We start from the raw sequence: 14,161 nt of genomic DNA, 5'->3' as shown, positions 1-14,161 counted from the left end.
GGACAAAAAAATGTGCTTTCCTTTCAAAAACAAGGACATCTCTAAGTGACCCTAAACTTTTGACTTGTTTAACACTTTTTTGGTTATTACATGATTCCATATGTGTTATTTTATAGTTTTGATGTCTTCACTATTATTCTACAATGTAGAACATAGTAAAAATAAAGAAAAAACCCTGGAATGATTGTGTCCAAACTTTTGACTGGTACTGTATATTCGTGTCAGCCTAGATTGCGATGAGTGTGTGTGTGTGTGTGTCTGTGCGCTTCAGTGTTTTATAAAGAACTGATTGCACCAATCTGGCTGTCTTTCAAGCTCCAGTAAAGACATATCTGTCAAAGTCATTACAGTTCCATTCAGTGGCAGCAGCAGCTCTCAGAGCCATGGTTCTGGAAACCTACAGCTAATTATCTTGAATAATTGTCAAATAAATAAATCATGTGCTTTCCCCATTTTTACAGAGACAGTGAACAAGCACACACACACACACACACACATCACAAATCCAGGCTGACTCGAAAAGCCACGTTTTATAAACAGATTGAGAAACTGCTCAGGGCAGACAGAGAAACAATCATTTACATGAATTATAATATTCCAATGTTGTTATGAGCTGCCGTGTCAGGATGAAATAGAGTGGTGCCTATATCTCTAACTCAGGTAAATACACACACACACACACACACACACACACACACACACACACACGAGACATTTAATTGGGTATTAAGGGGGGAGTCATTAGCTTTAATGACCAATAGTTAAGAGAGACAGGAGACTACTATCAGATTGTGATTCAGAGGTACAGAGACACTGAGGGTAAGTCCTTAACTTTAGCCAAGTGACGTTAGTCAAATCAAATCAAATTTTATTTGTCACATACACATGGTTAGCAGATGTTAATGCAAGTGTAGCGAAATGCTTGTGCTTCTAGTTCCAAAAATGCAGTAATAACCAACAAGTAATCTAACTAACAATTCCAAAACTACTGTCTTATACACAGTGTAAGGGGATAAAGAATATGTACATAAGGATACATAAGGATATATGAATGAGTGATGGTACAGAGCAGCATAGGCAAGATACAGTAGATGGTATCGAGTACAGTATATACATATGAGATGAGTATGTAAACAAAGTGGCATAGTTAAAGTGGCTAGTGATACATGTATTACATAAGGATGCAGTCGATGATATAGAGTACAGTATATACGTATGCATATGAGATTAATAATGTAGGGTAAGTAACATTATATAAGGTAGCATTGTTTAAAGTGGCTAGGGATATATTTCCCATCAATTCCCATGATTAAAGTGGCTGGAGTTGAGTCAGTGTCAGTGTGTTGGCAGCAGCCACTCAATGTTAGTGGTGGCTGTTAAACAGTCTGATGGCCTTGAGATAGAAGCTGTTTTTCAGTCTCTCGGTCCCAGCTTTGATGCACCTGTACTGACCTCGCCTTCTGGATGATAGCGGGGTGAACAGGCAGTGGCTCGGGTGGTTGATGTCCTTGATGATCTTTATGGCCTTCCTGTAACATCGGGTGGTGTAGGTGTCCTGGAGGGCAGGTAGTTTGCCCCCGGTGATGCGTTGTGCAGACCTCACTACCCTCTGGAGAGCCTTACGGTTGTGGGCGGAGCAGTTGCCGTACCAGGCGGTGATACAGCCCGCCAGGATGCTCTCGATTGTGCATCTGTAGAAGTTTGTGAGTGCTTTTGGTGACAAGCCGAATTTCTTCAGCCTCCTGAAGAGGCTGCTGCGCCTTCTTCACGATGCTGTCTGTGTGAGTGGACCAATTCAGTTTGTCTGTGATGTGTATGCCGAGGAACTTAAAAATTGCTACCCTCTCCACTACTGTTCCATCGATGTGGATAGGGGGGTGTTCCCTCTGCTTTTTCCTGAAGTCCACAATCATCTACTTAGTTTTGTTGACGTTGAGTGTGAGGTTATTTTCCTGACACCACACTCCGAGGGCCCTCACCTCCTCCCTGTAGGCCGTCTCGTCGTTGTTGGTAATCAAGCCTACCACTGTTGTGTCGTCCGCAAACTTGATGATTGAGTTGGAGGCGTGCGTGGCCACGCAGTCGTGGGTGAACAGGGAGTACAGGAGAGGGCTCAGAACGCACCCTTGTGGGGCCCCAGTGTTGAGGATCAGCGGGGTGGAGATGTTGTTGCCTACCCTCACCACCTGGGGGCGGCCCGTCAGGAAGTCCAGTACCCAGTTGCACAGGGAGGGTACTATGGTGTTGAATGCCGAGCTGTAGTCGATGAACAGCATTCTCACATAGGTATTCCTCTTGTCCAGATGGGTTAGGGCAGTGTGCAGTGTGGTTGAGATTGCATCGTCTGTGGACCTATTTGGGCGGTAAGCAAATTGGAGTGGGTCTAGGGTGTCAGGTAGCGTGGAGGTGATATGGTCCTTGACTAGTCTCTCAAAGCACTTCATGATGACGGAAGTGAGTGCTACGGGGCGGTAGTCGTTTACTCAGTTACCTTAGCTTTCTTGGGAACAGGAACAATGGTGGCCCTCTTGAAGCATGTGGGAACAGCAGACTGGTATAGGGATTGATTGAATATGTCCGTAAACACACCGGCCAGCTGGTCTGCGCATGCTCTGAGGGCGCGGCTGGGGATGCCGTCTGGGCCTGCAGCCTTGCGAGGGTTAACACGTTTAAATGTCTTACTCACCTCGGCTGCAGTGAAGGAGAGTCCGCATGTTTTCGTTGCAGGCCATGTCAGTGGCACTGTATTGTCCTCAAAGCGGGCAAAAAAGTTATTTAGTCTGCCTGGGAGCAAGACATCCTGGTCCGTGACTGGGCTGCATTTCTTCTTGTAGTCCGTGATTGACTGTAGACCCTGCCACATGCCTCTTGTGTCTGAGCCGTTGAATTGAGATTCTACTTTGTCTCTGTACTGACGCTTAGCTTGTTTGATAGCCTTGCGGAGGGAATAGCTGCACTGTTTGTATTCGGTCATGTTACCAGTCACCATGCCCTGATTAAAAGCAGTAGTTCGCGCTTTCAGTTTCACGCGAATGCTGCCATCAATCCACGGTTTCTGGTTAGGGAATGTTTTAATCGTTGCTATGGGAACGACATCTTCAACGCACGTTCTAATGAACTCGCACACCGAATCAGCGTATTCGTCAATATTGTTATCTGACGCAATACGAAACATATCCCAGTCCACGTGATGGAAGCAGTCTTGGAGTGTGGAGTCAGCTTGGTCGGACCAGCGTTGGACAGACCTCAGCGTGGGAACCTCTTGTTTTAGTTTCTGTCTGTAGGCAGGGATCAACAAAATGGAGTCGTGGTCAGCTTTTCCGAAAGGAGGGCGGGGCAGGGCCTTATATGCGTCGCGGAAGTTAGAGTAACAATGATCCAAGGTTTTTCCACCCCTGGTTGCGCAATCGATATGCTGATAAAATTTAGGGAGTCTTGTTTTCAGATTAGCCTTGTTAAAATCCCCAGCCACAATGAATGCAGCCTCCGGATAAATGGATTCCAGTTTGCAAAGAGTCAAATGAAGTTCGTTCAGAGCCATCGATGTGTCTGCTTGGGGGGGGGGATATATACGGCTGTGATTATAATTGAAGAGAATTCTCTTGGTAGATAATGCGGTCTACATTTGATTGTGAGGAATTCTAAATCAGGTGAACAGAAGGATTTGAGTTCCTGTATGTTTCTTTCATCACACCATGTCTCGTTAGCCATAAGGCATACGCCCCCTGCCCCTCTTCTTACCAGAAAGATGTTTGTTTCTGTCGGCGCGATGCGTGGAGAAACCCGCTGGCTGCACCGCCTCCGATAGCGTCTCTCCAGTGAGCCATGTTTCCGTGAAGCAAAGAACGTTACAGTCTCTGATGTCCCTCTGGAATGCTACCCTTGCTCGGATTTCATCAACCTTGTTGTCAAGAGACTGGACATTGGCGAGAAGAATGCTAGGGAGTGGTGCACGATGTGCCCGTCTCCGGAGTCTGACCAGAAGACCGCTTCGTTTCCCTCTTTTTCGGAGTCATTTTTTTTGTGTCGCTGCATGGGATGCATTCCGTTGTCCTGTTTGAGAGGCAGAACACAGGATCCGCGTCGCGAAAAACATATTCTTGGTCGTACTGATGGTGAGTTGACGCTGATCTTATATTCAGTAGTTCTTCTCGACTGTATGTAATGAAACCTAGGATGACCTGGGGTACTAATGTAAGAAATAACACGAACGCGAAGCGAGGCGGCCATCTCTGTCGGCGCCGGAAGTCTTTATCGTGTTATTGAATTGCGAAAGTAACACTGTGCATGGCTTACAACCTATGGAGCATTATCCTTAACTTCAGCCTTCTAACCTGTAGAGCTTTACCCCTACTGCATCTAGCAACCACTTAGGAAGCACATGTTTGACCAGTTCTGCCCTGTGACTCTCTGATGCATTTTGACCCAGGAGTTTGCAGTACAACTATAGACGACACAGTTTCCAACCTGCCTTGATGCACACCTTAAATTAAATATTTGTTATAAATCTGTAGCTACCAGAGTAATAGTCATATATACTGTACATATGAGGCGTGATAACCAACTCTTTGCAACCAGGCAGATCATACTGTAGTCATTTATCTCCATATGATTTAAACAGCATTTATTTAGTCACACCTGGGCCCTTACTTTCCTCCGTTAATCTATGCTTGAGTCTCATTTCAGACTTTCCTCTCGACAGACTTTCCATCAGGCTCTGAGAGGGGACAGGCAGAGAGAAGGGAAGGGAAGGGAGAAGGAAAGACACACAGAGAGAGAGAGAGTTGGGCCAAAACATCCTGAGTTTCAGAGCTGAAGGTCCTTTCTCCTACAACCAGCCATGCACATTGTTACTTTCGCAATTAAATAACACTTGATTTGTTCAAAGGGACTGCAGCTTAGTCTGGTCCCCTGATCTGTTTGTGCTGTCTTGCCTCCTCCTATGGCATGTTTGGCAAAGACTCCAGACTTGACTTTGGCTTTATTGACAGGTCTATAAACTCACCCCTCTGAAGTTGCTTATAGCCTGGAAGAAGACTAGGTAGTTCTTGGAGGGGTCCAGGGGAGTGTTCCAGTAGCCGTTATAGGTGTGGTTGTCCCCTACGGTGAACGGAGTGGCCTCAGGGAGACTGGAGGGGGGTAGCTCAGCTGTGTAGTAGTGAGGCGTCCCCTTAGACTGGGCCTCCACCTGGGACGCTGGCACAGGGAAACAGTCTGAACCGCTACCCAGCTCCCTCCTCCTCCTCCTCCTCCTCCTGATCCGCCTAGAACCGTCCTCTTCTACTACCACCACCTGGTATGCACTGGGGGGAGAGGAATGACAACAGACCGATAGGTGATAACTACGCTGGAAACAGTTGGCGATCTTAAAAAGGGGCAGTCTGCAGTTGTTAAATCCATTTTTGGACTTGTAAAGGTGTTATATGTACCCATTGATTCGTGAAAATATCACTTGTAAATGCCTCATGTGCTTAGTTCAACTGTCGTACCTCATCAGAATCCAAAATAGAAGCTTGTTTTACGACAATGCTTGTAAACAAAGTAAATGTAAACAAACACTGTATAACCTCAAAACATGGTTAAGACTATAATTTTGATATCTCAGATGGTCAGTCATTACATCCATAGCCCTGTGTATGAATTTGAGAATGTTTACATTTTTCCAGGCCCATCCCTAAGCTTTATACTGAAACAGTGGTGAAGAGAATACTTTATTGTTGTTTCAACTCTGGATGGCCCCTTTAAGGTTACCAAAGACACTTCATGATTATATAAAAGGTGAAATAAAATAAGAAACACAAATAAAATGTGGAATCATTGGAACAAACAATGACATGTTTATTCCAATGACATGTTTATTCCAATGACATGTTTATTCCAATGACATGTTTATCAATAACACTATTTTTTACAAGTGCTACAGTGAGCAACGTAGTAGACATGAGTGACAGTTGCGTGAGGTCTATTACTGTGATTAATACTGTGACTGTACCTGACTGGTGCTCCTCTGCCCAGCGCAGGTCTCAGCAGCACAGTGATGGTACTCTCTGACTCACTGAGTGGGGCTGGGATATCCTCATAGTCAAACACTGGGGCTGACAGAGGGAGCAGAGAGGGGGAGGGAAAGGGGGGTGGGGGTTAAGATGGAGAAGAGAGGGGGTAGAAGAGGGAGAGAAAGAGGTGGAGCAGGGAAGTGAGGGTGTGTGAGAGAATAAGAGAGAGAAAGTGAGAGAAAATGAGAGAGTAAATAACAATTAAAAATCATATACAGTCAGGTCCATAAATATTTGGACATTGACCAAGTTCTTATCATTTTGGCTCTGTACGCCACCACAATGGATTTGAAAGGAAACAATCAAGACGAGCTAAAAGTGCAGACTTTCGGCTGTAATTGGAGGTTATTTACATCCAAATTGGGTGAATGGTGTAGGAATTACAGCACTTTTTACAGGTGGTCTCCCCAATTTTAGGGGATCAAAAGTAATTGAACAAACTAACATGATCATAAATTAAATTGTGAGTTTTAATACTTGGTTTCAAATCCTTTGCAGTCTATGATTGCCTGAAGCCTGGAACCCATAGACATCACCAGATGCTGGGTTTCTTCCCCAGTGATGCTCTGCCAGGCCGTTGCTGCAGCTGTCTTCAGTTCATGCCTGTTCTTGGGGCATTTTGCCTTCAGCAAGTGAAATGCATGCTCAATTGGATTCAGGTCATTTGATTGACTTGGCCATTGCAGAACATTCCACTTCTTTGTATTGGGTTGCTTTAACAGTATACTTTGGGTCATTGTCCATCTGCACTGTGAAGCGCCATCCAATGAGTTTTGAAGCATTTGGCTGAATCTGAGCAGATAATATAGCTTTAAACACTCCAGAATTCATCCTGCTGCTTTTGTCAACAGTCACATCATGAATGCAAGGGAACCAGTTCCATTGGTAGCCATAAATGCACACGCCATAACACCACCTCCACCATGCTTCACAGTGAGGTGGTATGCTTCGGATCATGAGCAGTTCTTTCCCTTCTCCATACTCTTCTCCTCCCATCATTCTGGTACAAGTTGATCTTTGTCTTATCTGTCCATAGGATGCTGCTTCAGAACTGTACAGGGTTTTTAGATGTTGTTTGGCAAACTAATCTGTTCTCCCTGTTTTTGAGGCTTACGAATGGTTTACATCTTGTGGTAAACCCTCTGTATTTACTCTGGTGAAGTCTTCTCTTGAATGTTGACTGACATTGATACACCTACCTCCTGGAGGGTGTTCTTGATCTGGCCCACTGTTGTGAAGGGGTTTTTCTTCACCAGGGAAAGAGTAGTTCTTTCATCAACAACAGTTGTTTTCCGTGGTCTTCTGGGCATTTTGGTGTTCGAGAGCTCACCAGTGCGTTCTTTAAAAAAAAGAATGTACCACATTGTTGATTTGGCCACACCTAATGTTTTTGCTATCTCTCTGATGGGTTTGTTTTGATTTCTCAGCCTAATGATGGCTTGCTTCACTGGCAGTGACAGCTCTTTGGACTTCATATTGAAGGTTAACAGCAACAAATTCCAAATGTAAATGCCACACTTGAAATCAACTCAAATCAAATCAAATTTTATTTGTCACATACACATGGTTAGCAGATGTTAATGCGAGTGTAGCGAAATGCTTGTGCTTCTAGTTCCGACAATGCAGTAATAACGAACAAGTAATCTAACTAACAATAAAAAAAATAAAAAAAATACTGTCTTATACACAGTGTAAGGGGATAAAGAATATGTACATAAGGATATATGAATGAGTGATGGTACAGAGCAGCATAGGCAAGATACAGTAGATGATATCGAGTACAGTATATACATATGAGATGAGTATGTAAACCAAGTGGCATAGTTAAAGTGGCTAGTGATACATGTATTACATAAGGATGCAGTCGATGATATAGAGTACAGTATATACGTATGCATATGAGATGAATAATGTAGGGTAAGTAACATTATATAAGGTAGCATTGTTTAAAGTGGCTAGTGATTTATTTACATCATTTCCCATCAATTCCCATTATTAAAGTGGGATGTTTTATCTGCTTACTTGTAAAATAACTAATGAGGGAATAACACACAACCTGGTCATGAAACAGCTGAGCAGCCAATTGTCCAATTACTTTTGTTACCTTAAAAGGGGGGAGGCACATATTTTTTTTAAAGCTGAAATTCCTACACCGTTCAACCCATTTGGATGTAAATACCCTCAAATTAAAGCTGAAAGTTTTCATATTCATGATTTATTTCAACTCCAATATGCTGTGGTAGACAGCTAAAATAATAATGTCCAAATACTGATGGACCTGACTGGATAGCACAGGAAGTGAGATAAAACTGTTATTCACATAGTCAGCAAGAAGGACATTCCCATAGTTATTCACAGGGACGATAAGAATCCCCTGTAATTAGGACACATCTCACAGCCACACCCCCATGAACAAGACTGTAGACTGGATCAACAATACTGTGATGAGCGCCAGTGAACACACACACACACACACACACACACACAATTGTGTTCCCATTTCTGTTTACCGTTAAAAGACAATTAGCAAGGGAGCAGCCAGGCAATAAAAAAACATGAGGTTTCATAGTAAAGAAAGATGATTATTAATCAGCTAAACCAACAGCCTCTGAAATGAAAGGTAGACTCCGCATAATGACGTTGCCACGAGCAGCACCACAGATATTGAGATTAGCAAAATACAAGACTTGGCTCTCAGAAAGTCACATGCAGTATCTGCGAATGTGCAGGGGTTCGATTCACGCTGTTTACAGCACGGTAGACAGGGCACCAGAACAGCGGAGAAGTTGAGCCAGGCGCTTCAGTGATCTTAGTTGTTGCAGAAATTGTTACCTGGTGTTGTCTTTCATTCATGTTAGAATATCAATGTACCCATAAACACCTCATTATAAAATGTACAAATATACACACACACGTACGAGAGCATGCATGAACATATACACCTGGCTCATGCTTGGGCAGTCCTGTATTGTACATTGAGTTTAAACCCAAATACAGTATATTAGACTGAGTAATAGTTTAACATTCAACTCAGTATAGACAGCTCACATCCTGGTGTGTGTGTATGGCTGGATTCAATACCTTCAACAGCGGAATAGAAAACCAAGCCTTCGAAAATGTATGACCGAGGATGAAGGACAATGGATAGAACACACTTTAATTTATCATAATGTGTTTAAGAGGGCATGGAAGAGAAACACATGAAAAGAGTTAAGTGGATAGGGGAGAGAGAGAGAGAGAGAGAGAGAGAGAGAGATGAGACAGGTCAGAGGAGGCATTTGCAGTACTTTGTCCACTGCAGCTCACAGGTCAAGGGTCAAGCACTGACTGTGGTTCAATAGAGGAGACCTGTACAACCACACAAAAGTTAAGGAGAAAGACTGAGCCAGTGGGATTTACTTAATACTTTAAAGCCACAATCTGTAATTTGTTTTACAGTCAAATGCTTCATCAATTGAAATGCCAATGAACAGCAGTGACTATTGCAGAGTGTACCTTTAAAGGGGTGGAAAAGCCATTAATTAGCCTAAGAGTACAATCGGACACGCAGGGCTGTGACGCAGGTTGCATTCCGACCAGAAATACGACTTTCCCGAATTGGATCCTTTTGTCACGTTCTGACCTTTATTTCCTTTGTTTTGTCATTATTTAGTATGGTCAGGGCGTGAGTTGGGGTGGGCAGTCTATGTTTGTTTTTCTATGATTTGGGTATGTCTATGTTGATGGCTTGTTTCAGCGCAGCTCACATTAGCTTCACGGTTGTTATTTTGTTTACTGTTTTGTAGAGTGTTTCAGTGTTCAGTGTTTTCTTTATTAAAATTCATGATGAACACATATCATGCCGCATTTTGGTCCTCCGATCCTTCTCGCCTCTCCTCTTCAGATGAAGAGGAGGACGACCGTGACACCTTTGTTCGTACACAACAAGGCAATTGAACTTATCCCAGATGCTGCTCCAAGATGCCACCGGCGGAGACACGGTTTTCGGAGTGGACATCTAGTCCGACTCAGGAGGCATGCACACCATCCACCGCTTCCGAATATATAACTCACTAGTGAAGCTAGTCCCCGTCCAAACAGCCAGCTGGGTTCTCTGTACATTGAGCAGACAGGAATAAAACTCTCCAGGGAAGAAGAAAGGTGTGATTGTGATATCGTACAGGAACTCAAGTCCTTTCCTTCACCAGACCTAGAATAGCTCTCAATCAAATGCTGACCGTATTACCTCCCAAGATAATTCTCTTCGGTTATAGTCACAGCCGTGTATATTATCCCTCAAGCCGATACCACAACGGTCCTCAAGGAACTACACTGGACTTTGTGCAAACTGGAAACCGCATATCCTGAGTGCGCATTTATTGTAGCTGGGGAAAGCAAATTTGAGGAAAACAAAGCAAATTTGAGGAAAACGCTAAGTTCTATCAACATATTGCCTGTAGTACTCGCATTTAAAAAATTCTCTACAAATGTTACTCTCCCTTCCGGGTTGGCTACAGGGCACCCAGGCGCCCTCCCTTCGGCAAATCAGATGACAACTCCATTCTGATCCTCACTTTCTATAGACAGAATCTCAAAAAGGAAGCACCCATGCTAAGGTCTATCCAACGCTGGTTTGACCAATCGGAATCCATGCTTCAAGATTATTTTGATCACGCGGACTGGGATATGTTCTGAGTTTCCTCTGAGAATAACATTGATGTATACACTGACACAGTGACTGAGTTCATCAGGAAGTGTATAGGGGATGTTGTTCCCACTGAGACTATTAAAACCTACCCAAACCAAAAACCATAAACTGAAAGCGCGAAACATTGCATTAAAACCATGGCAAGGTGACTGGGAATACGGTCGCATACAAACAGTGCAGTTATGCCATCCGTAAGACAATCAAACAGGAAAAACATCAGTACAGTACAGAATCATAGTGGAATCACAATTTAACGGCTCAAACACAAGACTTATGTGGCAGGGACTCCAGAAAATCACGAATTACAAAGGGAAAACCAGCCACGTCACGGACACCAACGTCTTGTTCCCAGACAAGTTAAACACCTTCTTCGCCAGCTTTGAGGGTAACGCAGAGCCACTGAGGACTGTGAGCTCTCGTTCTCCGTGGCCAACGTGATTAAGACATTTAAGCGTGTTAACCCTCCCAAGGCTGTCGGCCCGAGACGACGTCACTACACGCGTCCACGGAGAATGTGCAGACCAGCTGGCAGGAGTGTTTACGGACATATTCAATCTCTCCCTGTCTCAGTCTGCTGTCCTCAATTGTTTCATGATGTCCACAATTGTTCCTGTACCCAAGAAAGAAAAGAAAACAGAACTAAATGACTATCGCCCCATAGCACTCACATCTGTCATCATGAAGTGCTTTTAGAGGCTAGTTAGGATCACACAGTGCATTCTGAAACTATTCAGACCTTTTGCTATGAGACTTGAAATTGAGCTCAGGTGCATCCTGTTTCCATTGATCATCCTTGAGATGTTTCTACAACTGACTGCAGTCCACCTGTGGTAAATTCAATTGATTGGACATTGTTTGGAAAAGCACACAACTGTCTATACGACGTCCCACAGTTGACAGTGAATGTCAGAGCAAAAACCAAGCCATGAGGTCGGAGGAATTGTCCGTAGAGCTCCGAGACAGGATTGTGTCAAGCCAAAGATCTGGGGAAGGATACCAAAACATTTCTGCAGCATTGAAGAGCCCCAAGAACACTGTGGCCTCAATCATTCTTAAATGGAAGAAGTTTAGAACCACAGAGACACTTCTGTCATCGGGGAGAAGGGCCTTGGTCAGGGAGGGGACCAAGAACCCGATGGTCACTCTGACAGAGCTCCAGAATTCCTCTGTGGAGATGGGAGAACCTTCCAGAAAGACAACCGTCTCTGCAGCACTCCACCAATCAGACCTTTATGGTAGAGTGGCCAGACGGAAGCCACTCCTCAGTAAAAGGCACATGACAGCCTGCTTGGAGTTTGCCAAAATGCACCGAAAGACACTCAGACCATGAGAAACAAGATTATCTGGTCTGAAGAAACCAAGAATGAACTTTTTGGCCTAATGCCAAGCGTCTTGTCTGGAGGAAACCTGGCACCATCCCTACGGTGAAGCATGGTGGTGGCAGCATCATGTTGTTGGGATGTTTTTCAGCGGCAGGGACTGAGAGACTAGTCAGGATTGAGGGAAAGATAAACAGAGCAAAGTACAGAGAGATCCTGATAAAAACCTGCTCCAGACCACTCAGGACCTCAGACTGGGGTGAAGGTTCACCTTCCAAAAGGACAACAACCCTAAGTACACAGCCAAGACAATGCAGGAGTGAATTTGTGATGAGTTTCTGAATGTCCTTGAGTTGCCCAACTTGAACCCGACCTCACATCTCTGGCGAGAACTGAAAAAGCTGTGCAGCAACGCTCCCCCTCCAACCTGACAGAACTTGAGAGAATCTGCAGAGAAGAATGGGAGAAACTCCCCAAATACATGTGTTCCAAGCTTGCAGCATCATACCCAAGAAGACTTGAGGCTGTAATCACTGCCAAAGGTGCTTCAACAAAGTAAATGGTCTGAATACTTACAGTATGTAAATGTGATATTTGTATTTTTTTTAATCTACACATTCGCAAACATTAAAAACCAGTTTTTCCTTTGTCATTATGGGGTATTGTGTGGAATGATGAGGGAAAAATAGATGTAATACATTTTAGAATGAGGCTGTAAAGTAACAAAATTTGGAACAATTTAAGGGGTCTGAATATTTTCCGAATGCACCTTATCACCTCCACCTTACCTGACACCCTAGAGCCTTCAATTTGCATACCGCTCCAATAGATTCACAGGCTCCCTGTTCACTCATGACTGCTTAGTCACGCACACCTCCAACTCAATCATCAGGTTTGCAGACGACAGAACAGTAATAGGCTGATTACCAACAATGATGAAACAGCCTCCAGGGAGGAGGTGAGGTTCCTGATGGAATGGTGCTAGGAAAATAACCTCTCCCTCAACGTCAACAAAACAAAGGAGCTGATCGTGAACTTCAGGAGACAGCAGAGGGAGCACGCCCCCATCCATATCGACGGGACCGCAGTGGAGAGGGTGAAAAGCATACATCACTGACAATCTGAAATGGCCCAACCACACAGATGTGTGGTGAAGAGGGCGCAATAGCGACTCTTCAACCTCAGGAAGCCCCTAACACCCTCAAAAACTTTTACAGATGCACCATTGAGAGCATCCTGTCAGGCTGTATCACCGCCTGGTACAGCAACTGCACCGCCCGCAACCATAGGGCTCTCCAGAGGGTGGTGCGATCTGCCCAGCGCATCACCGGGGACACACTTTCTGACCTGCAGGACACCTACAGCACCCGATGTCACAGGAAGGCCACAAAGATCATCAAGACATGAACCACCCTAGCCACGACCTGTTCACCCCACTATCATCCAGAAGGCGAGGTAAGTACAGGTGCTCAAAGCTGGGACAGAGAGAATGAAAAACAGCTTCTATCTCAAAGCCATCAGACTTTTAGATAGCCGGCCCCCACCCAATACCATAGATGCTAATGCCCTATGTACATAATGTAGACATGGAATCACTGGTCATTTTAATAATGGAACACTGGAACACATACTGTTTTACTCATTTCATCTGTATATACTGTATTCTACTGTATTCCAGTCAATGCCACTCCAACATTTCTCCTCCTAATATTTATATATCTCTTAATTCCATTATTGTACTTTTGGATAGTGTGTATTGTTGTGAATGGTTAGATACTACTGCACAGTTAAGGCTAGGAACTCATGCATTTTGCAACAACATCTGCTAAATATGAGTATGAAACCAATAAAAACTGATTTGATTTGATTTAAAACAACACGAAAATAAGTATGGGATACTTTGCAAGTGTGGGAGAAGGGAAATTATCTTCTTGAACAAGACCCAGGAATCATATCATGTATGCTATCCTGATGCAGTGAAAAAGTGTGAAAAATAATAAACAAATTAAGTAAGGTTTATGCAACATCTTTGTGTGGACCTAGCACTTGTTTCCTTCCACAGAATCTGAGCAGCAGTCAGTCCTATCTCTCAGTCCAGAACA

The 14,161-nt window shown here is 44.0% G+C and overlaps 1 protein-coding gene across 8 annotated transcripts in view; it reads right to left on the bottom strand.

Annotated features, from left to right (window-relative positions):
• The window catches only part of LOC109907395 (receptor-type tyrosine-protein phosphatase U), a 270,543-nt gene that overhangs the window by 56,503 nt on the left and 199,879 nt on the right, over positions 1 to 14,161 (bottom strand). For all 8 annotated transcript variants that reach the window (XM_031793448.1, XM_031793451.1, XM_031793454.1 and 5 more), the window contains exons 12-13: positions 5,993 to 6,095; positions 5,006 to 5,303 (exon numbers count right to left, since the gene is read on the bottom strand). In XM_031793448.1, the coding sequence (XP_031649308.1) occupies positions 5,006 to 5,303; positions 5,993 to 6,095 (401 nt within the window). The remainder of the gene's footprint in view (positions 1 to 5,005; positions 5,304 to 5,992; positions 6,096 to 14,161) is intronic.

The sequence above is a fragment of the Oncorhynchus kisutch genome, linkage group LG17 (genome assembly GCF_002021735.2).
Source record: "Oncorhynchus kisutch isolate 150728-3 linkage group LG17, Okis_V2, whole genome shotgun sequence".
In the NCBI taxonomy this organism is placed as follows: Eukaryota; Metazoa; Chordata; class Actinopteri; order Salmoniformes; family Salmonidae; genus Oncorhynchus; species Oncorhynchus kisutch.
This window is presented reverse-complemented; position numbering and strand designations above follow the sequence as displayed.